The sequence below is a fragment of the Megascapheus bottae genome, chromosome 12 (assembly GCF_031878675.1).
Source record: "Megascapheus bottae isolate mThoBot1 chromosome 12, mThoBot2.hap1, whole genome shotgun sequence".
NCBI lineage: Eukaryota > Metazoa > Chordata > Mammalia > Rodentia > Geomyidae > Megascapheus > Megascapheus bottae.
Window position 1 is genome coordinate 12,550,959 of NC_143520.1, and position 27,019 is coordinate 12,577,977.

General features: G+C 43.9%; 1 protein-coding gene and 1 pseudogene across 3 annotated transcripts; one reads left to right on the plus strand and one right to left on the minus strand.

Annotated features, from left to right (window-relative positions):
- Positions 1-4,489: 4,489 nt before the first annotated feature.
- Klhl23 (kelch like family member 23) lies at positions 4,490-22,249 on the minus strand. The gene is made up of 3 exons (XM_090342673.1): positions 21,037-22,249; positions 15,556-15,708; positions 4,490-7,746 (listed from the first exon to the last, which is right to left on the minus strand). Exons 1-3 carry the CDS (start codon positions 22,247-22,249, stop codon positions 7,436-7,438), a joined length of 1,677 nt encoding a protein of 558 aa, XP_090198799.1. The 3' UTR covers positions 4,490-7,435.
- A 1,289-nt stretch (positions 22,250-23,538) lies between these two features.
- On the plus strand, positions 23,539-26,142 carry LOC150056237 (large ribosomal subunit protein uL5 pseudogene; annotated as a pseudogene). 2 transcript variants are annotated; one of them, XR_016537253.1, is made up of 2 exons: positions 23,539-24,040; positions 25,558-26,142. The product of XR_016537253.1 is annotated as a large ribosomal subunit protein uL5 pseudogene, transcript variant X2 (transcript). The 2 variants fall into 2 exon arrangements; XR_016537252.1 differs by lacking the exon at positions 23,539-24,040 and having other exon boundaries at positions 25,521-26,142.
- Positions 26,143-27,019: the final 877 nt, after the last annotated feature.

Here is a 27,019-nt window from a genome sequence, read left to right on the forward strand (position 1 = left end):
GCACGCTAGGCAAGCACTTTAGCACTAGGCCAAACTCCTGGCCCCTCTGGATGTATTTTTAAATATATCATACATAAGGTAAAGAAGATAGAATCAAGAACTTAAAAAAAAAAGGAAAGAAAAAAGTCTCTCGTTTCCATATCTTGGAGTATGTTTCAGTACATACGTTATTTTATTATATGAAGAGGAGCTTAGGCATTGAGCCTTTGTGTTTTTTTCTCCTGAGTATCTTCTTTGGGTGTCATTGTCTAGAATCTTGTATAATTTGATCATATCCCAACACCTTTTAGACCTAATTTCCATATAACAGAGAGAACATGTACCATTTGTCTCTCTGAGATTGGCACCCAGGGCTACATGCATGCTAGGCAAGCACTGAACCACTAGGACACACTGGTTTTCTGGTGGTTAAATGAAGATAAGAGTGTCACCGACTTTTCTGCCCAGGCTGGCTTTCAACTACAATCCTCAGATCTCAGCCTCCTAAATAGCCAGGATTATAGTAATAAATCACCAGTGCCCATCAGCAACAGATTTATAAAACCTGTATGCACTGTGATTATTTTTGCACTATGACTTTTTTTTTTTTTTGCCAGTCCTGGGGCTTGCTAGGCAAACACTCTACCACTAAGCTACACTCCCAGCCCTGCACTATGATTTTGATGAAGGCGAAGTATATTCATACCTGATGCTTCCCCAATGCCCCCTCTCTCTGTCAGTGGTAGGGCTTGAACTCTGGACCTGGGCGCTGTCCCTGAGCTCGTCATCTCAAAGTTACTGCTCTACTATTTGTGCCACAGTACCACTTCCAGCTTTTTCTCTTTATGAGATATTGAGTAATGTATCCTTGAGCAAAAGAAGCTTATTAACATTGCCCAGGCCCTGAGTTTAAGTCCAGAACTAGCAAAAAGAAAAAAAAAAGTTGGAGCCGCTTGCAGTGGCTAGGATTCCATGTAATCCTAGCTACTCAGGAGGCTGAGATCTGAGGATCAAGGCTCAAAGCCAGACGGGGCCCAAAGTCCTTGAGACTCTCATCTCCAATTAATCACCAGAAAACTGGAAATGGTGCTATGGCTCCAGGGGTAGGTCCGTAGCCTTGAGCTGAAGAGCTCAGGGTCAACGCCCAGGCCCAGAGATCAAGCCCCACAACAGAGAAAAAGAAAAAAAAAATTTGGAAAGAGGTAAAGTTGACAGACTGAAAAAGAGACAGTGTGGTCAAGGATCCAGAGATTGGAGTGATTTGGCCACAAATGAAAGAAAGAATGCTGCCAGCTTCCAGTTGCAGGAAAACAATGTATTCTGCCCCAGCGCCTCTTGATGCCTCATTTGAATTTCTGGCATTCAGAACTTAGAAAGTTAAGTTTTTATAGTCTCAAGAAATGCAATTTAAAGGTTTTTTTTGTTTTTTGGTTTTTTTTGTGGGTCACAGGGCTTGAACTGGGCTGGGCCTGGGCGCTGTCCTTGAGCTCTTCAGCTCAAGGCTACCACCCTAGCTTGAGCCAAGCCCCACTTCCCATTTTCTAGAGGTTAATTGGAGATAAGAGTCTCAGGTCTTTCTGTGTCCAGGCTGGCTTTGAACCTTGATCCTCAGATTTCAGCCTCCAGAGTAGCTAGGATTACAGGCGTAAGCCACCATGCTAGTTAGAGTAAGGTTTTTGGGTTTTTTTTTTTTTGCCAGTCTTGGACTCAGGGCCTGAGCACTGTCCTTGGACTTTCTCAAGGCTAGGGTGTACACTTGATCCTCAGCACCACTTCTGGCTTTTTTTCTATGTATGTGGTACTGAGGAATCGAACCCGGGTCTTCGTACATGCTAGATAAGCACTCTACCACTAGACCAAACTCCCCGGTCCCTAGAGTAGGTTTTTTTTAACAGTAACCCCAGGAAGCAAATAACACAGGTGATAATGTTCAGAAGGAGGAAGAAAATGCTGAGCACAATGAAAACAGAAGGCTATCAATAGGTGTTGGTTGCATGTGGAGTGGACCTGACAAAGTTATAGGGAAGGGCCCTTTAATGCATTAAGCTGCATGCTTGTGTCACATGGATTTCTATATGAGCTTTATATTTAGCAGTAATGTAAAAACAAAACAAACAAAAACCCTGAAACTAGTACAGGGCACAGCTCAGACACCTGCCTGTGCATAAGCCCTATAATCTCTAACAGGGCATAGTATGACTCAGTTCCATGAGGAGGGGAATTAACAGATGGAAAAGAGCTGCAGAAATACAGGGTGGTTCAGGAAACCACAAACACCACTTTTGTGTACCTATCTGTCCAGAAAGAAGTGGAAAGAGTATATGTGGGATTTTTAATGAAAGATGTGTTTTGCATCTGACAGGCTTGGCTAAATGTTCATGGATTACAAGTGCCTTTCCAATTACTGGTGAGCAAAGTTGCAGGGGAGGGATAATAACTGACTATAGTCCATTAAGACTGATTTCCATAGCATTGGTACTTCAGATTCCTTAACAACAGGTAGGCACTTGTAGGTATTGTAAGATGTAGTCTGGTTTGCATTTGAGAGGCTGAAGTTGTAATGTTAGTAATCTGGTTTAGACAATAAGGCACAATTTACAGTTCCTACACAAATACCCAATGTACTCAAGAGAGGGAAGAATCTGATATTTCCCAAGAGTTTGAGCAATATGATCAGGATCATCCAGAAAGAATACTGTGTTGATCCACAGGATTAAAGCAAAAGTTGGACAGTTCATGACTCACCTTCAAAATACCACTGAACTTCAGATGTCCCTGGTGAGAAGACGGCATCACAGAAAGTTATGTAGTTATTGCTGCATTGTCCCATGAACTTGGGATTCCAAATAGCTCTTTTCTTGCCTTTTTTTCTTTTTTGTTGGTCATGGGACTCGAATTCTGGGCTTGGGCACTGTTCCTGAACTCTTCAGCTCAAGACTACTGCCTTATCTCTTGAGCCATAGCCCCACTTCCCATTTTCTAGTGATTAATTGGAGATAAGAGTCTCATGCCCAGGCTGGCTTTGAACCGTGATCCTCAGATATCAGCCTCCTGAGTAGCTAGGATTACAGGCGTGAACCACCACGCCCAGCTTCATTTTATTTATTTTTAAAGGCTCAAGATACAGCTTCTTAATATATAAAAAGGAGCAGCATTCTTCCGTGCTCATACAGAAAGGATACAGCAGTGGTAGTGCACAGCCTTGACACAACTAGAATGCACTGTATTCAGTTGCAGGACAGAAAGGTGAGATTTGAAAGGTCTAATAGTGAATAACCTTTCTTTCTTTGCCAGTCCTGGGGCTTGAACTCAGGGCCTGGGCACTGTCCTTGAGCTTTCTCAAGGCTAACACTCTACCACTCAAGCCACAGCAGCACTTCCAGCTTTTTCTGTGTATGTGCTTTGTGCATGGTAGGCAAGCACTTTACCACCAGGCTGCACTCCTGGCCCTGTGAATAACCTTTTTGTTAAACCTGTTTGCTGTTTCAATACTCAGGAGCCTCCCCAGACTTATTGGGTCCCAGTCCTGGCTCCTGTGGCTTGGTCTCAGGGCTTCACACTCACTTTCTTGCTCGTGATTGGCACTGTACCACACCTTCAGGCCAGCATTTTGCTGGTTAATTGGAAATGGAGACTTACAGACTTTTCTGCCCAGTCTGGCTTTGAACCTTGATCCTCTGGGTCTCAGCCTCCTGAGTGGCTAAGATTACAGGCGTGAGCAACCATCTCCCAGCTAGTCTGCATTCTTTGGTGGACCACAAGAGAAAATCCCAACTCAAAACAAACAAAACAAAAATGACCCCGCTGATTCTCATAATTGTAGAAATGAACTATAGGCAGCTCTAGAAGCAAACCATCAACATTCCCACTCCTGGTCACAGTAGCTTCTCTAGTCACTTCTCAGCACTCAAACATCAAGAAACCTGGCTAACCATAATTTTAGACACCACTGTCCAGGAGTTAGAGCAGTGGCATAAACCATCTTTGGGTGGGTTACTGAGGCAGACAGAAACTCAAAATTGGGTCTACTATATCTTAAGAAATGAAGCTGTATTTCTAGTGTTTCACTTTCAGACTAATAAAAATAGGTAGGTATGGTTGTTCTGCATATTTGATGGGGAGAGGAATGATGATGTACTATACTGTCTGACCCAGCATCTAAAATCACCTAAGAGCCGACTCCTTATGCAGCCTGTCAAAAGGCTACACTTGTCAGCGCAGGCATCCATAAGGAACCAAGAACAAGGCAGCTTTGGAACACACAGGTTTTCTTATAGTTCTGGAAGCTGGAAGTGTGAGTTTGTTGAGTTTGGAGCGGGCTGTGGCGATGGAGAATGGCAGTACACAAGAGCATAAGCAGGCTATATGTACCTGTAAGGACACTTACCTTCTCTCAAATGAGGGTCCCATCCTCAAGTAACTTTAATTGCTTCTAGAGCATCTTTCCTATCTCTAAACATAGTCACAATAGGGGTTAGAGGGTCTATATGAATTTTGGGAAAACACAAAATCAAGTTTCTGACAGGATTATATTTACATGAGTTTCAAAACAAAAATTAAGTACCTTTAAGTAAGAACCTTAAATTCTGATTCTCTTGTATCAGCTAAACAACTAAAAAGAAAACCTGAGAAACAGCAAGTAAGATTTGGATAAAGTCAGCTTAATTAATCTGTGCTAAATGTAAGTGCCACAACTGTATGTTGCAAAACAAGCATTTGCCTTCTCAAAAACCACACCTTCTCAGTTTTAAACACACTGAAGTTTTGCACTTATACTGCAGTGCATTGGATGTAGGATAATTAATTAAGTTATCCTTTCTACTGTGTACACATCAACAACAAAAAAGAATTTTTTAGACATGTCCTATGAAATAACTCAGATCACAAATTATTTTCAAGGTCTTTCAAGCACTTCCACAAGGCTTTTTTGTAAAAATAAATAACCGATTCCATTGTCCTTCAAAAAGTACACAATATCTATCTATGAAGCAGCTGCGCCTTGAGAATATTGAGACTAAGATGTGATCTAAGCACTCAAATGTGGTAGATTATTCAGCATTAATTGCTAATGTCCTTGAGAACAATAAATGCCTGTAGCTTAAATTTTAGATTAAAGTAAGTCTTGTCCTTCATGCTAATTTACCCAAACACAGTCTTTACGATATGACTTATTTTTATTGGTAATACAAAGTACTATTAAAGAAAAGATTTAAATAAATTAAAAATTATTCCATATCCCTTATGTTAACACAACAAATGTATTTTGCAAATTTACCTTCCACATGCGTAGTGGCTGCCGTCACAGTGGACACATGACTTTGTGTTGTACATATAGACACACCCATGTTTCTACATAGTCTTCAAAATTATTATTATTGTGCTAGGTTTTTACTTGACTTTTTGTGCAGGCTAGTGCTTTACCACTTGAGCCATACTTCTATTCCTGCGTTTTGGTGGCTAATTGAAGAAAAGTATCTCAGGGTCTTTGCTGCCCAGACTGGCTTTGAACCATGATCCTCAGATCTCAGCCTCTCGTGAGCAGCTAGGATTGTAGATGTGAGCCAATACTGCCCAGCTTGCAAATTATTATTTATTATTTTCAGGATAGTATACATCATTGTTTTTATTAGCCCACTTTCTTTGCCACGTCTATTTCCCACATTCTTTTGCTATTATTAATGATTCAGACATAAACATTCTCATGCATTGACTTTTTCTTCTTTTACTTTAAAATATACATGTAGAATTTACAGGAAAAAGGGTATGGTTGTTTTGTGGCCCTGCTATATAGTACCATGTTGCATCCACAAAAAGCTCTATGTATTGAAAAATGCCATCTGAAATAAATGTATTAAACAGTGTCTAAAAGTCTTAAAAATGAAATGAGAAGCAGTTTTAAACTTCAGTATTTAAAGTGAAAAATAAGTATTTAAAAAAAAAAAGGTGTGTGAAACAGCTGGTCTCACAGAATGAAAAGTTCAGATGAGCCGACTAAAGCAGCACTTCCCAACTTTCCTCCAGTCACAGCACACACACGCAGTGACCCTAAAGGCACGCAGAGAGAGACAGATAAAGGTGTTCACTGTCCAAAGGCCCATCCAGCTTCTGGCTATCAGGATCCAGACCTATATCAGGGCCACATTGCCTGGGTCAGGGCACTGTGGATAGGTCAGGAAGCACTAATCACTGGTAGTGACGAAATTTAGCTATTGGCAGAGCTGGAAAATGAATGTACATTTCTTTTCATCAGGGTATTCTCATCACAAGTGCTCTACATGCCTGTTAGCTCTAAAATTCAACTTTATGCGCAGATGTATAACTATACTTTAAAAAGAGAATTTTTCCAACATGCTTAGACATCTAAACTAGCAACTAGTATCAAAGTTGAAAATTTGAAATAGCCCTTAGCATCAGCAAATACTTGACTATTTTCTCTATAATTTTTATACCTATTCTTTTAAGTTTAGTCTGTAAACTCTGAACAGTAAAAATATTTTCCACAATATTTTTCATATCATTGGTAGTCACTGGTAACTAGAGTATTAACAATAAATTATATAAATTTACAAAGGAACCATATTTATACTTAAAGTAAGTCCACATCTAAATAATTCTAAGGGAAATTTTATTTATTTATTTTGTTGGTCATGGGGCTTGGACACTGTCCCTGAGTTTTTGTTGTTGTTGGAGGTGGTTATAAGGCTTAAACTCAGGGGCTAAATACTGTCCCCAAGCTTTCTGGCTCAAGGCTAGCACTCTACCACTTTTGAGCCACAGTGCCACTTCTGGTTTCTAGTGGTTAATTAGACAAAAGAGCTTTCCTGAGCTCTTTAGCTCAAGGCTAGCACTCTGCTCTACTTCTTCGAAGCGTAACTCCACACATGGTGTTTTTGAGTAGTTAATTGGAGATAAAAATCTCATGGGGATTTTTCTGCCCCAGCTGGCTTTAAACCACAATCCTCAGATCTCAACCTCCTGAGTAGCTAGGATTACAGGCACAAGCCACCAGTGCCTAACTGGAAAAATTACTTTTTAAGCATTATTTTTGTAGAGGTAGAAAAGATTCCCTCTTTAAATTTCAAATTTCTGTTAAACAGAACTATCAACTGTATCACAGGCTCTTAAAGGACATTTCATTACACAGAATGATTTTGACCTCTTCCCAGTGTTGATGCTACCAGGCATAAAAGATTCACTATAAAGGTTTTTTACCAAGTGTCAACTATTCCATGCTACCTCAGAAAAACATAAACTTTAGGAGCTTAACTCAACTGATTCAACTCTATTTATACATAAGATTTTGACCACTTATCACTGGTAGGTGTAGGAGTTGAAATTCACTGATCTCCTATCACATGCCAGGCCACAAAAACAAGTAAGGGACTCCAAGCCCTGTATTTTTTTTACTAGGCCCCCGGCCCCCAACAGTGATCATCTGGCCAGTCCTGTGGCTCAATCAGACATTGTACACACAGACACAGCCATGAGACCGCATGGCACTTGGAAGACTGCCCACTATTTCCCACTTATTAAGATCTGGGTCGTACTTCTCGATGCTCTGAAGGTATGTCCCCTTGGAGTAGGAGTAGCCTCCGGTGACATAAATGCAGCCATTCATGATGACAGCGCCGCACTCCATTCTCCTCTCCATCATGGGAGCTGTCTCTCTCCAGGCATTTTGTTCAGGATCATAGCATTCTGTGATAGTAGTCTGTCCACCGACTAGATAGAGCTTATTTTCAAATGGAACTGAGCACAGTCCATATTCTTTTAAAAAGAACAAAGAAGACAGAAAATGATCACTAGGATAACAAACCAGAAAAGCTGCTTCTATAGTGCCTAGCACTCACAAATACAGTGGGTGCTGTTTTGATTCTGACATGCACTATTACACACTGAAGGTTAAAATCCAGCTGTATCAACTGACTCCAGGACCTGTTCCTGCTACTCAGCACTGAGCCTTTAGGGGGCATACTTACCATTATCTGTGGTAATCCTTAAACTACCTCTACAAGACAACTACCCTTCTGGGAACTGCTGACATAGGGTGGTAGCTTTTATTTGCTCCCCATCAGTAAAAGATAATTGGTGTAGGTTCCTCAGTCTTAGCAGCTGTCCCTGTAACCAGGGGCAGGCCATTCCCAGTGTCAGCCAGCACAGAGTACCTTGCTTAGCTTCTATCACATTGCTGGTCCAGTTAGGGTCAAAAAAATTATGAGAAGCACACACTCAGGCTCCTGCAGCAACCCATCTTCAGTCAAAGGCATCTGAGAGGTGAGGGCTGCTGTGAGGATCTGGGTCCCACAACTGCCCATCATAGCTCTCATTTCCTGGACAGTTTTATTGTTTGCCAATAATTCGTGTCCTCCTCTCCACTCAAACCTCCTGCTCGTCAAGGAGCCACTTCCCCCACCTTCTCTCCAGAGGCACAGACAGGAGCCACTATAAACCTCAAGCATCTTACACACCTCTTCCTATTCCTCTGTTCTTAGCTCATTCTTGGAGCATCAGCCATAATTGCGTTTCCAAGTGCAGTCTCAAGGAAGAGGCAAGTTTGTCAGTGTGATCATTGCCACTTACAATTAAGATTTAGCTTGCTGGGGCCGGGAGTTTGGCCTAGTGGTAGAGTGCTTGCCTAGCATGCACCAAGTCTGGGGTTCAATTCCTCAATACCGCATATATAGAAAAAAGCTGGAGGTGCCGCTGTGGCTCAAGTGGTAGAGCTCTAGCCTTGAGAAAAGTCCAAGGGTAGTGCTCAGGCCCTGAGTTCAAGCCCCAGGACTGCCCTCCCCAAAAAAAATTTAGCTTGCTGTCACACACTGCTCCTTCTGCCTTTCCCTGAAAGTTGCATGACTGTCACCTTCTTGTCACTGAGGTCCTATCTTCCTGCCACCTCAGAGGCCTTTCCTGGCTGTTTAATGGGCAGTGGCCAAAAGGCACCTCTACCACATCATTTTTTAAAAAATTCCCTTGGCAGCATGTCTTATCATCTAGAACATTTCTTGTTTCTTGTCTTTCCCACTTCTAGCAGTGCAGGGGCTGTGACCCTCCCTATGCTGCACTCCTACACTGTGGGAGAACAGCCAGTTTCGGCCACTGTGCAAGGACTCTAGACATGCTTGTTTGATCAACCAATGAATTTTATCTCCTACCTTTCTGTGCACCAGTGTGTGTCCACATTACCCAGTGGGAGAGGAGCTTATAGCCAAGCCCCTCTTTAGAAAGAATGCATTATTAGAAATATGTTCTCATTAAGAAAAAGATAGTATCTTATTGTAAAGTGCCTGCCATACAGGTTTTGAAGGGGAAAGGAAGTCTCAGAAGATAGGCATTATTGCTTTGATTTCACATAATGTTCTTAAAGTTTCTGACATTAATAAAAACAAAGTCAGCCAGGTGCCAGTGGCTCACACCTGTAATCCTAGCTACTCAAGAAACTGATAGGTGAGGATCATAGTTCAAAGCCAGCCCAGGCGGGAAAGTCCATGAGACTTGAATTTCCGATTTGTCATAGAAAAAGCTAGAAATGGTAACTCAGTTCAATATTATCATACAGTGGGGAATGACTGAGTGGTGGACTTTCCTAACAAGTGTGAGACTCTGGGTTCAAACAACAGTACATCGGGCCGGGAGTTTGGCCTAGTGGTTAAAGTGCTTGCCTAGCATGCAGGAAGACCCGGGTTCAATTCCTTGGTACCACATACATAGAAAAAAGCCGGAAGTGGTGCTGAGGCTCAAGTGGTAGAGCTCTAGCCTTGAGAAAGTCCAAGGACAGTGCTCAGGCCCTGAGCTCAAGCCCAGGACTGGCAAAAAAAAAAAAAAACAAAAAAAAACCAAAAACAAACAAACAACAGTACATCAACCCCAGACCCCCACCCCCAAAGAGTCTCTAGCACTCCCCAAAGTACTACATATACACAATGAAACCACAATGAAACTCATCTAAAAAAATCAACATACACTACAAAATTTAAAAAGAAGAACAGGACTGAAAAACAGGGGTGTGCATACTAGCAGAGGGGGTGAAGTACGGGGGAGATGATCTAAATACTTCATGCACATGCTTGAAAATGGAATACTGAAGCTTGTTGGGATTTTAGGAGGAAGAAGAGGAGATGAGGGAGTGTGAAATAAGAGTGTGTGACTAAGGTACATTGAATGCATATATAGAAATATTAAAATTATTGTCCACCTGTATATAACTAACTGGTGCTAATTTAAAAAAAAATGTGGGACCCAGAACAGTGGCTCACACCTGTTATCCTAGCTACTCAAAATCTGAGGAGATCTGAGATCTGAGGATCATGGTTCAAAGCCAATCCTGAGACTCTTACCTCCAATTAATCACTAGAAAACAGGAAGTGGGGCTGTGGCTCAAGGGTAGGGCAGTAGCCTTGAGCTGAAGAGCTCAGGGACAGCACCCAGGCCCAGAGTTCAAGCCCCATGACTCACCCGTTCACCCCCAAAAAAGGGTAATAAAAAGGTTGCCTAACTATAATTGAATGAATGCAAAAGCAAATGCTTTCAGAAGTCCCAGGAGGCAGCAGGGCAGCTGAGAGGAGCAGGCCAGGGAAAGGAAAACAGCACAGGCCTAGGCCATCTGTGATGGAGCAGAACTTGAGACACTGCAACCCAATGGAGACTGGAAATCTCATCTACTACAACAGCTAGTACTCGGCTCTGCAGACAGACCACTGCCACCAACACATTGTTTAAAGGCCAGGACTGACAAAAAAAAATGTTAAAAAAAATTTTAACAGTGTAAAAACCAAGCAGAATGTATCATATAAGGGACTATCATATCTGATTTTTTAAAATTGTTTCATCTGGAAAAAAATTTTAATGTAAATGAAAAGTTTACATGTGTAATATATGTTCTGATTGATGTGTGATGTGACAATGTTTTACATTGATTTTCTTTTCTTTCCTTGGTTGTGGGACTTGAACTCTGGGCCTGGGTAATGTTCCTGAGCTCTTCAGCTCAAGACTACCGCACTATCTCTTAAGCCAGAAGTGCCACTTCCAGGTTTCTGGTGATTAATTGGAAATAAGAGTCTCATGGATATTATAGTGCCCAGGTCAGCTTTGAACCATGATCCTCAGATCTCAGCCTCCTGGGTAAGCTAGGATTACAGGTATCATCCACTGCTCCCAGATGACTTTTTTTTTTTTTTTTTGCCAGCCCCAGGCTTGAACTCAAGGCCTGAGCACTGTCCTTGTGTTTTCTCAAGGCTAGAGCTCTACCACTTGAGCCATAGCACTACTTCTGGATTTTTCTATGTATGTGATACGATTCTCTTTTTCAAGCATTTAATAAACTCTATGCAAATTATACTTATTATAGAACATTTATTTTCCACTTAGGAAACGTGTTAAATTTAAAATGTATGCCACTGTTCTCTACTTTGTCACTCCGAACTTTCATGCATTTGACTTTTTCTTTCTTCCTTTTTTTTTTTTTTTTGTGGGTTTTGGGGCTTGAACACAGCCTGGGCACTGTCCTTGAGCTCTTCAGTTCAAGTCTACCACTTTACCCTTGAGCCAAGCCCCACTTCCATTTTCTAGAGGTTAATTGGAAATAAGAGTCTCAAAGTCCTTTTGTGCCCCTGGTTGGCTTTGAACCTTGATCCTTAGATCTCAGCCGCCTGAGTAGCTAGGATTACAGGCATGAGCCACTGCGCACTGGCTATATGCATTTGACTTTTTTTTTTTTTTTTTTTTTGGCCAGTCCTGGGCTTGGGCTCAGGGCCTGAGCACTGTCCTTGGGCTTTCTCAAGGCTAGAGCTCTACCACTTGAGCCACAGTACCACTTCTGGCTTTTTTTTTCTATGTATGTGGTACTAAGGAATTGAACCCAGGTCTTTGTGCATGCTAGGCAGGCACTCTACCACTTGGCCAAGCTCCCAGCCTGCATTTGATTTTCTTTGGAAAGATAAATCTGACCACAGTGTGGTATCTTATGCCTGTCACCATAGCTACTCAGAAGGCTGAGATAATCAAGATTCACAGCCAGCTCAGCATATATACAAAATCCTTTTTCAACCAATAGTGGGCATGGCAGTGCATGCCTGCTATCCCAGCTATGAGGGAGGGTGAGAGTGGGAGGATCATAATTCCAGGCAAGCCTAGGCAGGAAAGATCCTAAGACCTGTGCTTCAATGAAGAAGATGGGATGGGGGTGTCTACCTGTTATCCCCGCTACAGTGAAAAGTATAAACTGGAAGAACTGCAACCTGGATGTGCTCCCAGACAAAAAGCTAGAACTAACTCCAAATAACCAGTGTAAAAAGCACTCAAAGTGTGGCTCAATGGTAAAGTATCGGACTAGTAAAAAAGATGAGTCTGTGCACAAAGTATTATCTAATTCCCCAAGTTATAACATGAGGACTGGATGAGATCAGAGTGAAATTGAGAACCAAGGCTCCAAGCCAGACTGCCTGAAGCTGAACCTCACTTCACTACCTGAATGACCTTAGGCAATCTATTTAATGTTTCTTGGTGGCAGTAGCCTGTAAAAGCAGATAATAACAGTCTTGCATAGTTCACAAGATTGCTATGGTTTGATTATGGGTAGTTTTTCCCAAAGGACCCTATATAAACAGTTGGTCCCCAGAGTACTGGTGCTGGGAGGAGCTATGGACCTTTAAAAGGTGGGGCTTTATAAGAGATCATGGGGGTGGGAGGAAGGCAGACCACTGAAGGATATTGTGGAACTCTAACCAGTCCTCTCTCACTCTGTTTTCTGTTTCCTCAGTGATAACTTTCTCCAACATGAGCTCCCGCCATTGACATTCCTTTATTTTTATTTTATCTTATTTTTGCCAGTCCTGGAGCTTTAACTCAGGGCTATGGACCAGTCCTTGGACACTTTTTGCTCAAGGCTAGTGTTCTGCCACTTGAGCCATTGCGCCACTTCTGGCTTTTTATGAGTATGTGGTACCAAGGAATTGAACCCAGTGCTTTGTGCATGCTAGGAGAGCACTCTACCACTAGGCTACACTCCCTGCCCAACATTCCTTTATTTTTAGAGGCAAAGCCAATGAACTAAAAGCCGATCTTGGATTTGGTACTCTAAAATATTATAAGCCTTCTGTTGTTGTTGATGATGATGGTGGTGGTGATAAGGCTTGAACTCAGGATCAAGGCGCTGGCCTGGAGCTATTTTGCACAAGTTCTACCACTTTAAGCCATAACTCTACTTCTGGTTTTCAGGTGGTTAACTAGAGATATGAGTCTAATGTAGTTCCCTACTTGGGCTGGCTTTCAACTGTAATCCTCAGATCTCAGCCTCCTGAGCAGCTAGGATCATAGGTCTGACCACCAGCACCAGGCAGCCTTTTCTTCTTTTAATATAGTTGCTGCAGTTATTTTTTTGGAATAACATGAACCTGACAAACAAATTACTGGAATAGAGTCAGGAGCTGGTAATCCTAGCTACTCATGAAGCTGAGATCAAAAGATCAAGGTTTGAAGTCAATCCAGGCAGGAGAAATCTGTGAGCGAATTTTATTTCCAATTAAGAAGCCTTCTAACCACCCCCTTCCAAAAAAAAAAAAAAAAAAAAAAAAAAGCCAGAAGTGGAGCTATGGCTCAAGTGGTAGAATTCTAGCTTTGAGCAAAAAAGCTCACAGAAAACACTCAGGCTCTGAGTGTTTTTGGGTGGATCCCCACCCCAAAAAAAAAAAAAATCACTGGAATAGTAATGCTTAGAATACACTGAGTAAATGCTGGCTACTTATTTAGCATGCCTATAATGATTACTTTCCATTATAACTTCATTAGTCACAAAAGAAAGTGGTAGAGAGTCTAGGATGACACATGGATAACCAGAAAGTATAGACTGTCTACACATTCTATAGCCTCTAGAGCCAGGCCAGTCTATGGATGGTTTTTTCCTATGCAAAGCCTATGGTATATGGAGTACATCACCCTATCCAGCAAGCACCACAGATGAGAAGGACATTGCGAGGTGGAAGTAACCACCTGGGTTGAAACCAGGAGAGTCCACTCCCTTAAGGAGAGGCAGGCTGTTCAGTGGTCACAGCTCAGGAGCATAAGAGTGCTAGAATGTAGAGCCTTGGGCAAGTTACTTATCAATTCTAAGTTACAAGCCTCCTTTTTCCAAATAGGCGAATCAATGGATAGACAATACCTGCTCATAGAAGTTCAGTAAGAATTTAAGATAGTATTTCATGAGAAGTACTAAACCTGAACCTGACCTATCTGTGTGTGTTCATGAACACTCACTATGACCACTACTCCCAAGTGGTGCAAACCTGTGGACTTTCAACCTCAATCATCTCTAGGAAAGCCTTGTACTCTATGGAACATGGTTCAAAACAACATGGTGACATGATGATATAATTTTTTCCATGAAAAAAAAATCTTAATCATACGGTATAACTTTAATTGGCAAAGACTTTTTTTTTTCTCATCTTGCATGCTGTACCCACAGCCTCATACATGCTAAAACACATATTCTACCCCTGAGCTACATCCCAACCCATGACCAGGTTAAAATTATGCTTGCCTCTGTGTTCTTCACAAAGAGACAAAGCAGACAGACATTACAAAGGAACACTTCCCCTTTATGACTGCTAGGTACCATCCCACGGAGTCTAGGAATCGTGCTTACTAGTAACTGAAATCTATTAAAAAAAAAAAAACAAGTTCCAAAAGATGAAAAGGATCTCCCGCTAAACCTCAATCTTCAGATACAATTCCTGACTGCTTGATGGTCAGATTAATGCCTTAACCATTTCCTAGAGAAAAGGACAGAAAGCAAATAACAAAGACAAAGCACAAGAAAAGAATGTGAGAAGCAAAGGAACTTACTGCTTTTAAGCACACAGGTCTGAAATGTACCTGAAGAAAAATACCTGATATGATCTAATCACAATCATGATTTCTGTTAAATCAATATATGAATATTTTGAGCTTTCAAAATATACTCACATGGGGCCGGGAGTTTGGCCTAGTGGTAGAGTGCCTAACATGCACGAAGACCCAGGTTCGATTCCTCAGTACCACATACACATACCGAAGTGGTGCTGAGGCTCAAGTGGTAGAGCTCTAGCCTTGAGGAAATCCAAGGACAGTGCTCAGGCCCTGAGCTCAAGCCCAGGACTGGCAAAAAAAAATATCTATATCTATATCTATCTATATATAAACTCAATGGAATCTATTATAAAAATTAGCATTTACAGTTATGTGCAGAGGTTCATGTCTATAAACCTGGCGACTAAGGAGACAGAGAGGAGGAGAATCATAGATTAAGGACTGCCTAAGCAATTAGACCCCCCTTCCCCCGCCCATCTCAATAGCTGGGCATGGTGGTATCCACTTACCATCCCACCTACTTGGGAGGCTACAGATAGAAAGAGCATAGACTAAGACTGGTCTGGGGAAAAATATGAGACTCTACCTGAAAAATAAGGCTGGGTGTGTGGTTCAAGTGAGAGTATACCTGTTTAGCTAGCACAAAGGCCTGAGTTCTAATTCTAGTACAGGGAAAAAAAAAAAAAAAAAACATTTCAGCGCATTCTCAACTGCAGCATGCAGACAGTGTTTTGTTACCTGGGTGTGGACTGGAGGTGATAAGACTCCACTCGTTGATGTCGGAATTGTAGCTCTGCACCTTGTCGTAGGTACAGCTTCCTCTGTAACCACAGTGGCCACCAATGACATAGATGACTTCGTGTAAGACACAGGCAGTAGCATTTCCCACACCTGTAGGTCAATTAAATCACATCATTAAAGTACACTCGTTCTTTTCTGAAATGAGAAGGGAGCAAGCTTGCTGTTGTAGCTGCTACTGATGGCAGATGCCAGGCACTGTGCTTGGTGCTATGAGGGATGAAAGGCAGCTCCTTGCTCTCTTGTAAAGGTGAGGAACAACCAGAACATGGTACCACAGGAAGAGCCAAACTGCTGTGAATGGTCAGAGCAATGGAGGTACGGGACCTGGGCCTTGGTAGGCTGTGGCAGGCAGATGAGGGGAGCATCCTCAGCAGAGGAAAGATGGCACGTGTTTCCAGGCATTGCCAAGCAGTGCTATCCACTGAGGGCAGATGACATACTGGGGGCTGTGACAGTATTAAGGCTGGCATGGCAAGTGGCTTGGCAAAGGTCCTTGATGCTCAGCTAAAGGTCTGGATTTAATTCCAAAAAATTTGCCAGTTTTATTTTATTTTATTGTCAAAAGTATCAGATTTTGTTTGCTTTGTTTTGGTTTTGCCAGTCCTGGTACTTGAACTCAGGGCCTGAGCGCTATCCTTGGACTTTCCTCAAGGCTAGCACTCTACCACTTGAGCCACAGAATCATTTCTGGCTTTTTCTGTGTATGTGGTACCAAGGAATTGAACCCAGGGCTTCATGTATGCTAGGCATGCATTCTTACCAATAGGCCATGCTCCTGGCTCCAAAGGTGTCCAGTTTTTAAATGAAGGTAAGGTACAATGAAGAAGGAGGGGAGTCAGAAAGATGTGGGTGCCAACCAGATGAGAGTTACCAAAGGCTAGATTGAGAAGGAACTTTGAACAGGGAGTGGAGGGCACAGAGGCAACGGGTGCTAGTAAGACAAGCCTTAATGAGACTGAGTCCAAGACAAACCAGTATGATTCTGTGTCATGAGAAGGGGAAGCTGGGAGACCTGCCACAGAGAAGTCAGGGGGAGGAAAGGGGGCAAGCAGGAAAGCACACGGGAAGAAAGACAATGAGGCTTTTTTCAGTGGAAAATTTCCAGTTCAGTTTTTCAACCAACTTTCATTAGCACTGTTGTGTGCCTGTGCTGTTTAATCTCCTTATCCATTTTTACTTCAAAGCATAAGTATGTTTATAAGCAGGACAGTTATGAGGAAAAGGAGAGCCTTGGCAGTTCCCAAAAGGCCAAGTGTTTATTTCTTCTTTGTACATCATATCCCTAAACCAAAAAAGGAAATGAATTTTATTCTACCCAAATTAAGCTCTCATTACCAGGGGAAGTTGCTAATTCACCCCATCATGCCAAAATAAAACAAACTGAGCAAAATGAGACACTGAGATTTGGGGATGAGCCCACATGGCAGAACAGTACAAGCCTGAACCACACTTGACTGGAAGTGATAGATACTCTTTTCTGGGCCTACCAGATACAAGCAAGGATGAGAAATTCAAGTTAAAAGAATAAATTTCTGGATTGCAAAGCCAGCTAATAGGTGGAGTACCTGGAACAAAGAAGTAGGGCTCTTTATTCCATCAACACAAAGGCAAAAAACACATATGGCTATCTGTCCCGCTACAGGTATGGTACAGTACAATGCAGCATTTTCTTTTTTAGTAGGCTTTCAAATATAATTTTAAAAAAATTACTGAAGGCCTGGAGTTTGGCCTAGAGGTAGAGTGCTCACCCAGCATGCACAATGCCATGGGTTGGATTCCTTTGTTACTACAAACACAGAAAAAGCTGGAAGTAGGGCGGTGGCTCAAGTGGTAGAGCACTAATTTTGAGAAAACTCCAGGAGAGTGCACAGGCCCTGAGTTCAAGCCCCAGAACTGGCAGAAATGTATTGAAGCATAAAAAAAAAAAAAAAACATTGAAATATTCTTGCATCTCTACAAAAATCTACCAGTCTAAACCACTACAAAACCACTGAAACATCTCATATATCTCTGGCATAGCTTCTGAAATATTTGGCTTTTCCTGTTTCTTATGTAGGAAAGGTGTCATGGTGGTGAAGTTCAGGCCAAGCCAAAACCCAGGTGACAAGGGGTTTCTACTCCCTTCTCTCACCTATTCACAATGACTTCACCTGCCAGCATGCATGGGAGCAATCCTGACTTAGCATGAAAGGGGTTTCGGCCTTGTCACAGCTGATATGCCTGCTAGGATGATGCTCACAACACTTACTGAGCCCCTACTCTGTGCCAGACATTTCACAAACTCATTTTCATCTCTCAGTCACCCTAAGCTCTGTGGTGGAGTCATCCTCACAATACAGATGGTAAGACTGGTGGCTGGGAAGGTTGAACAATCCCCCTTGGCTCAGCAGTAAGTAGGTGGAAAGCTGGGATTTGGACCCTGGCGGATTATCTTCTGAAGCCTGATCCCAACACCAATCTTCCTCTTGCTTCCTGCTTGTCATTCAGCGTTCACAGCGGGTTACATTTCCAAGCCAGGTCAAATTCCCACACCCTCACTAGTGTTAAAAAAGCAACAGAAAGGCCTGGGAAGAAACATTTGGGAGAAAAGGATACAAATTTGGTAACAACCTACAGCTGTACCAATAAATACATGTAATGGAATAAGACTTCAGTTTAACTTTTTTATTACAGTGGGAGGAAAGGGGGGCAAGGCCAATGCATCATCACATACAGCAGAAAATACAGTGTTTATCAGACAGATAGTAAGCCAGGGTGTCTTGTATCTGTGGGATCCAATCTTTTGTTCTGATCTTTGCCTTTGTTCTAAGGGATAAAACCACATCAAAAGTAGCAGAGGGCTAAGTACGGTGGCTCGTGCCTATAATCCTAGCTACTCAGGAGGCTGAGATCTAAGAATCAAGGTTCAAAGCCAGCCCAGGAACAAAAGGACCTGAGACACTTATCTCCAATTAACCTCTAGAAAACTGGAAATGGGACCTGGCTCAAGAGTACAGAGGTAGCTTTGAGCTGAAGAGCTCAGGGACAGCACCCAGGCCAGTTCAAGCCCCATGACCAACCCTCCCCCCCACCAAAAAAAAGAGCAGAAGTTGTTGGGGCAACAGTGGCTCACATCTGTAATCCTAGCTTCTTGGGAGGCCGAGATCTGAAGATTTCGGTTCAAATCCAGCCAGCCAAGACAAACCTTAGAGACTCATCTCCAATGAACCACCAAAAAGAAGATGGAAATGGAGCTGTGGCTCAAATGGTAGAGTACTAAGAGTACTAGTCTTGAGCAAAAAAGCTCAGGGATAGTACCCAGACCCTCAGTATAAGCCTGAGGACTGACAATATCAGCAATTAAAAAAAAAGAAAAGAAAAAAAGAAAAGGTTATTTCTCTGTTCCTGGGAGAATGTAATTCATTACATCCTGTAGGGACTAAATCTTCCAAAGTTTTAATGAGGTCTTCTTGCAAGACCAGTATGTAGAAGAAAAGCTAATATTTAAATAAAAAGTATTTTTCTCAATAAAAAGATCTAAAACACAGCTACGCATGATAACATATAAGGCCTCAATGCATTTACACATAAACAAACTAAAGGAGGCTATTCTTAGGGAAGGAATCCAAATCATCTGAACAACTAATACACTGTTTATCAAAACAAACACCAGGAAGTGGAAATATGGTATGCGGGGACACAAAACAGGAGGGAGGAAGGGCAAGCAAGTGCAGACATTATAGTCAACATACATTATGTAAAACATGAAGTGTTAACTTGAGGGTAAGGATGGAAAGGTAAAATGAAGGAAGGGGTAACACTAACCAAGAAGCACTGCACTGACAATCTGGTTTATGGAACTGTAACTCCTTTGTACGACTACTTAATTTAAGAAACTGCCATCGAGACACGCTGAGACATGCCTGTAATCCCAGCACTCAGGCGACTAACAAGAAGGTCATGAGTTCAAAGCCTGCCTAGCCTAGGGTATATAGTGAGACCTTGTCTCATTGAACAAAAAAAGGCTGGGAGTTTGGCCTAGTGGTAGAGTGCTTGCCTACCATGCACGAAGGCCTGGGTTCAATTCCTCAGTACCGCATAAACAGAAAGAGCCAGAAGTGGCACTGTGGCTCAAGTGGTAGAGTGCTAGCCTTGAGCAAAAGAAGCTCAGGGGGGCTGGGAATGTGACTTAGTGGTAGAGTGTTTGCCTAGCATGTATGAAGCACTGGGTTCAATTAATCGGTACCACATACAGAGAAAAAAGTTAGAAGTGGTGCTGTGGCTCAAGTGGTAGAGTACTAGCCTTGAGAAAGCCCAAGGACAGTGCTCAGGCCCTGACTACAAGCTCTAAGACTGGGGGGGAGGGGGAAGAAGAAGCAGCAGCTCAGGGACAGTGTCCAGACCCTGAATTCAAGACCCAGGACAGGACAAAAAAAAAACACATCAGAATTGAAAAGAGATCAAATTGAAAAAATCTTTTTGTTGTTGTTATTGGTCATGGAACTTGAACTCTGGGCGTGGGTGCTGCCCCTGAGCTTTTCAACTCAAGGCTAGTTTGTCTCCATTTTGTCTTCTTTTTTGGTCTTTGAGCTAAATAATTCCTAAAACTGGGAGCAAGATCTAGAATAAGATCTGGATTAAGGTTATAGAGTAAGTAGTGAAAGATACTATTTCCAGAAATAAGTTATATTTCTTTTGTAAGTTGAAATTTTAATTATATGACTTTCAGGCAAATTAAAGACTATGCTGTCTACATGGAACACTGTGTGCAACGTTTTTATAAATTCCTGGAGGACATGCCAAAGTGATAAATTCTTTTTGCTTTTTATGTATTTATTGCAGTACTGGAAATTGACCCAGGGCCAAAAGGCAAACATCCTTGGGGATGGATATAAGTTATATCCCCACGTTTTTTTTTTTTTTTTTTTTTGCCAGTCCTGGGACTTGAACTCAGGGCCTACGCACTGTCTTTGGACACTTTTTGCTCAAGGCTAGTGATCTACCGCTTGAGCCACAGTGCTGCTTCCATCTTTTTTCTGAATATGGGGTACTGAGGAATTGAACCTGGAGCTTTGTGCATTCTAGGCAGCACTCTACCACGAAGCTATGCTCCCGGTCTCATTTTTTTTTTTTTTAAGTTTTCAAGAGGGTCTAAATTTGTCTCTAGCCGACACTGCCCTACCTCTACTTCCTAAGTAGCTGGGATCACATGTATGTACCACTAGGCCCAGCTCCAGATTCCTTCAAAAGTTACCGATGAGAGGGTGAAAGGTGGGTGTACTATAGTTCAAGTAGCAGAGTGGTTGCCTAGCAAGTGCCAGGCTTTGAGTACAAATCTATGGACTACCAAAAAAAAAAAAAAAGCTTCTTTTCCAGAGAAGTAAGACTGCTGGCCTAAGCCCAGACATCTTAAAAGACACAGACTACAGTCCCTCTTACCTTTAATCATGTTTGCGATAGGAAGCCATTTCTCTTTCAGTGGATCATAGAATTCGGCCTCTTCTGCAGGAGCTCCTTTTCTATAGCCACCTAAAGCATAGACACAGCCACCCAAAGTGACCGCACAGTGGTAATACCTGGCATTGAGCATAGGCAAACCTTCTGTCCATTCATCACTTTCGCTGTTATAGATCCACACAGTGTCAAGAGCTTCTATGTTATCTGTCCTGTAGCCTCCAGTCACATAAATATTGGGTCCTAAACAGGTAACGCCATAGCTTTCCCTGGTATAATCTGGTATCTCGGCTCCCTGAATCCAAACATTTGTCAGAGGATCCCATATGTGAACCTCTGATAGAGGATGCCAGTAGTAGCCTCCAATGATATACATTGTGGCTGTGGGCCTCTGGGAAATCTCTTTATGCACGGGATTCAAGGCGCTGTATATCAGAGAACGGATCTTATTTTCGGTTAGCAGGCAGCTTCTCTGAAGGCCTAGTGATGTTTTTAAATACACTGGATCTATATCTACGTTGATATAGCTTAGTAGATTATATAGACATTCAATTCGATTTTCTACATCATGAGCAGTCCATTTAATCACTGGCTCTATGACAGCTTCTTCTTTCCACACACTCAGATTCTTTCTGGACAAGATAAAGAGAAACTTTTCAAGGTTGATTTCCAGAAATTCTTCTTGTTGCCACACCTCCTTAAATCTGGAACATAGAATTCTTCGAGATTCTTTCTCAAGTTCTGGACACATATGAAACTCTGCAAAGGAGTGCATTCCAATACAGTTATCAATGTCTAGGTGCCTCACCAAAAACTGCTCGCAAGCTTTCTTGACTGAAAGGAACTGTAGCTGATCTGCTGCCTCAAGCAAACTCTGAACATTTCTTTTCGTTATCTCAATTTGGGAAGTGTATGCATAATTTACAAGGCCTTCCAGAATATCGTGGTGGATGCCAGAAAGTTTTATTTTATTTTTAAATTTTTCTTTCATATCAGCTGTGAACATTGCCTTAAAGTAATTGCTACAAGCAGCTAAAACAGCTCGGTGACAATGGAAGATGATTCCTGAAGGACACTGAAGGGTAATATCAGTGAATAGCCCATCCACGTAAAATGTTCGGAATGCACCCAGAAAATCCACTGGATGCGATGAATCTTTGAAAAGATAAATATAATCTTCTTGTCCTTTTAGAGCCATGGCTGCAATAAATATAAAAGACACAAACGTGTTTTCAATTTGGTACATTACCTCAAAATAATACTACATATTCCAATCATGAGAACTGGATTAGCACCACACGCACCCCAAAACCAGACAAGTTCAGCGCCTCCACAACAAAGACAAAGCCTGTTTGGTTTCACTGATGATGTGGTGGTGGTCTTTTTAAACCCGGGGTGGCTGGGAGCCGGAAATGAGGCCCCCAGATTTCTCAGCTGTCCATCGGAAAGGAACCGCGGCCAGTGGGACCCAATGTGTGCAGCCCGTCCTGGGCTGGAGACCCCGCGCTGGGCCAGGGCTGCCGAGGCTCACCCCAATCGCCAGCCCGGAACGCCTCCATCCGGCCCCACTTTAACCCCTTTCGCTAGCCCGTCTCCCCTCCCAGTCACACCGAGAAGCCGCGAAACCCAGGGTGGAAAGCCCAGCGGAGACCGATCTCAGGCACGGGAAGCCCTGCGTCTCCGGGATCTCCGGGGACGGGGAGAAGGGAGAGCGGCCCCGAGCGCGGGCAGGGTTTCCGCGCGCCCCGCGCCAGGGCCCCGGGCCCGAGTTCCCGCCGGGAGCCCGGTCCGCCCGGGGGCCGGGGAGGAGGGCTCCGCTCCCCGGGGCCGCGCTGCCCGCCCTCCCGCTGCCGCGCTCCCGCGTCCCGCACCGCGCACAGGTGTGGAAGGGCGCCACACACGCCTTCCGTCCCGCGCTCCACCCGCCCGGTGCCCGCGCGGCCATTGTCTGAGCGTCCGGGCCGCTGCCGCGACCCGGCGGGCGGGCGAAGCGGAGGGCTCCGGAGGCGGCGCGGCCTCGGTCTCCCGCGCCGGGCCCCGTTCGAAGCCCGCGGCAGGCCCCGGGCGGCGGGCCCGCCCCGCACTCACCTCCGGCGGCGGCGGCGGCGGCGGTGGCGACGGCGGCGGCGGCGGCGGCGGACGCGGTGCAGGCCGGGGCTAGCGGCGGGCGGAGCTGGGGGCGCCTCCCGACCCTCTGACCATCTTTGGAAGCGGCGCGGCACCGCGCGGCTGAGGTTGCTTACTGCCTGCGAGTGCCGCGCCGGCCCCCAGGCGGCTCCTATTCGGGCGCCCGGCCGCGCCCCCGCCCCCGCCCGGCAGCCCCCCGCGCGGCCTGGCTGCGGGCCACGCCAGCGGACACACCCCCTCGCGGCGGGCCGCCGAGCCAACCGCCGGCGGGGGCGGGGCTCCAGGGGTCCCCGCAGCAGGTGGGGCGGGACTCGGCCCACGCCGCCCACCCCGCAGACCTCCCCGCGCCGCCCTTCCCCTCCGCGCCCCGCCCTCCCGCACAGAAACCGAAGGACCGCCGCTGCCCCGCCGGAGTACTGGCGAGCGAATCCCCAGGCTGCCGAGCATGTCCAGGGTTAACCTGGATGCTTTGAGGGAAACTGAGGACAGCCAGGGTCAAGGCCAAGTCCCCACGACAGGCGTCAGGTGACCATTCTCCAATGCAAGAGGCTGCGTGGATCTTTTGTTCACATAAAACATGTCTACGTGTTACACCAGAAAGTTCATTTTCTTGTCCCAACAAAAGGCACTGCTCATTTAAGGTTTGGGAGTTGGTGGCCAGGCTGAAACAAGACCCTTAGCCCTCTTGGCGCTTACAGCCCCGCACCTTCCCTGAAGAAGTCAGGGTGTTTCTGAGTGTGGCTGGAAGCCAGAATGGACAGTGGCCAGCCCCTAAGTGATAGCACCGCTCTGACCCGCCGAAGGAGCACGCCATGCACAGCCACAACCTCGGCAGCAAGTGGACCAGAACAATTGGCGGGAGGTCAGCTACTGCCAACTTCTGTTTTTTATCCCCATTTTCACGCCAGGAACAACCAGAGAAAGCCAAATTCATTATCTAACCCAGTCACCTATAATAGCTGACCCTAGTTTTCCCATTTCCCCTGCCAACAATCTTCAATCAGCAGGTACCGTGTGTGTGTGTGTGTGTGTGTGTGTGTGTGTCCCTCTTCCATTTTTATAGACTTCTCGCTTCCTTGACTGCCTTTGAAGCTCTGCCAAAGACAAGCGATGATGACTGACTTTCTTGCTATATCAAGTTCTGAACAAATAGCATGTGTGTTCTCTTTGGGAGGGGGGGGGGTTGTAATTTAGTTCCACATATCAGATCATCTTAATTGAATTATGTGGGATGCTGGTTATGTAGAACTTTGCAATCTCTGGAGTGCAACAGCTATGAACAGGTAAGAGACTGTGTGTTAGACCCGAAATGGAGGAAAAAGGAAAGATTTAATATATCAATATCTGGTCACAGTTTAGTACTACAGAAAGAAAATCAGATTTAGATTTAGGCCTGTTTCATCTCTGACAGTTCTCTTTTAGCCTTGAGTAAATTATTAAACTTCTTCAGGCCTAAGATTTCTGGTCTGTAAAACACAGGCAATATACTGTCTCAACCCAACATGAGGCCATTGTAAAAATAAAACTATGTGAAAGCTCTCAGAACAGGACATTACAATGGAAGATAATTACATTTAATTCCTCACCACAACCACATTTTGGGAATCAGTGTCTTACTAATACTTCTTCAAAAAAATTTGAACTCTTGAGTTTGCAGTGATAGAGAGCTTGTACAAGGCCCTGGGTTTCATGTTAAGATAAAGCCTAGTTAATTGAAAAATTGTAATTACAGGGGTGGGGAGTTTGGCCTAGTGGTAGAGTGCTTACCTAGCATGCACGAAGACCCGGGTTCAATTCCTCAGTACCCCACATACATAGCAAAAAGCCGGAAATGGTGCTGAGGCTTAAGTGGTAGAGCTCGAGCCTTGAGAAAGTCCAAGGACAGTGCCCAAGCCCTGAGCCCAAGCCCAGGACTGGCAAAAAAAAAAAGAAAAAGAAAAATTGTAATTACAGTTATTCTCTACAACTGATAGCAATGGTAATAACAATGCTGCCATGCAAGAAGAGCACAATTATGACTGATGGAAGTGGGATACTAAAGCATAGGAGTAGCTATTTGTGGCTATACTTGTTATATACCAAGCTTAATGCATAGAAAACATAGATTCTGCCTAATTTAGGGCCAGGGTTTCTAAAGTCCTAACAATATACAATAATTCTTGAATAAAATTTGCTATATTGTTACCTGTACAGAGTTATTTCAGATTGTTGCAGGCACTAAAACTTTTGCTTCCAGTCAAGATGTGACATGGTAAATCTGTAATCCCTGCACTTGGGAGGTTGGGGCAAGAGTGCCATGAGTTTGAGTCCAGCTTCTGCTAGAGTGAAAAGCTGTCTCAAAAAAGAAAACCCACTTTTCCTGTGTCTATCATGGCGCAGGATCAAGGTGAAAAGGAGAACCCCATGTGGGAGCTTCGCATCCAAAAGCTCTGCCTCAACATCTGTGTCGGGGAGAGTAGAGACAGGCTGACCCGGGCAGCCAAGGTGTTGGAGCAGCTCACAGGGCAGACCCCAGTGTTTTCTAAAGCTAGATACACTGTCAGATCCTTTGGCATCAGGAGAAATGAAAAGATTGCTGTCCACTACACAGTCCGTGCGGCTAAGACAGAAGAAATCCTGGAGAAGGGTCTGAGGGTGCGGGAATATGAATTAAGAAAAAATAACTTCTCAGATACTGGAAACTTTGGTTTTGGGATCCAGGAACACATCGATCTGGGCATCAAGTATGACCCAAGCAATGGTATCTACGGCCTGGACGTCTATGTGGTACTGGGTAGGCCAGGTTTCAGCATCGCAGACAAGAAGCGTAGGACGGGCTGCACTGGGGCCAAACACAGAATCAGCAAAGAGGAGGCCATGCGCTGGTTCCAGCAGAAGTATGATGGCATCATCCTGCCTGGCAAATAAATCCCCCTTTCTAGCCAAAGGCCAATAAAATGTTCTCAGTGAAAAAAAAAAAGAAAACCCAAATTTTGCTACAGCATTAGAAATCTAGCTATAGTATATTTTGCTACCTTATCATTTTATTATGTGACTTCTTCCAACAGAATGTACATTCCATGTAGGCAATGATTGTATATATGCGTGTGTGTGTGTGTGTGTGTGTGTGTGTGTATGTATGTGTAAAAGCACCAGCATTAAAACTTGAATTCTTTTTCACTAAAGGCCAGTAGTCTACCACTTGAGCCCCAGCTCCACTTCTGGCTTTTGATCTCTCAGAAAAAGTAATTTTTTTTTTCTAATCCTGGGGACTGAACTCACAGCATGAGCACTGTCCTTGGGCTTTCCTCAAGGCTGTGCTCTACCACTTGAGCCACAGCATCACTTCTAGCTTTTCTATGTATGTAGTAGCAAGGAATGGAACCTGGGTCTTTGTGTATGCTAGGCAAGCACTCTACCACTAGGCCAAACTCCCAGCCCCAGAATATGCTTTCATATTGACTTGGCCTGTAATTCCCAAATTCAAAGTTGAAGGCAGGAGTATTTGGAGTTCCATGTCAGCATAGGCTAAAGAGTGAAACTCAGTCTCAAAAGAAAACATACTTTCTTCTTGAGCCAAGGATAAAAAAACACAATCGTTTGGAACTGGTTGTAAAAGCATTGTCATTGCCTGGCACTGGTGGCTCAGGCCTGTAATCCTAGCTACTCAGGAGGCTGAGATCTGAGGATCACAGTTCAAAGCCAGCCCAAATATGAAAGTCTGTGAGACTCATCTCCAATTAATCACCAGAAAACTACAGTGGAGCTGTGGCTCAAGTGGTAGAGCACTAGCCTTGAGCTGAAGAGGTCAAGGCCCAGAGCAAACTCCACGACCCATCAAAAAAAAAAAAAGGCACTCCTG

Excerpts from the sequence above, each read along its gene's own strand:
- Klhl23 (XM_090342673.1), bottom strand. The coding sequence starts at position 22,249 with ATGGCTCTAAAAGGACAAGAAGATTATATTTATCTTTTCAAAGATTCA. Across the intron at positions 15,709-21,036 it reads TATCGCAAACATGATTAAAG|GTGTGGGAAATGCTACTGCC; the intron begins GTAAGAGGGACT and ends ATTGACCTACAG. Across the intron at positions 7,747-15,555 it reads CACCTCCAGTCCACACCCAG|AATATGGACTGTGCTCAGTT; the intron begins GTAACAAAACAC and ends TCTTTTTAAAAG.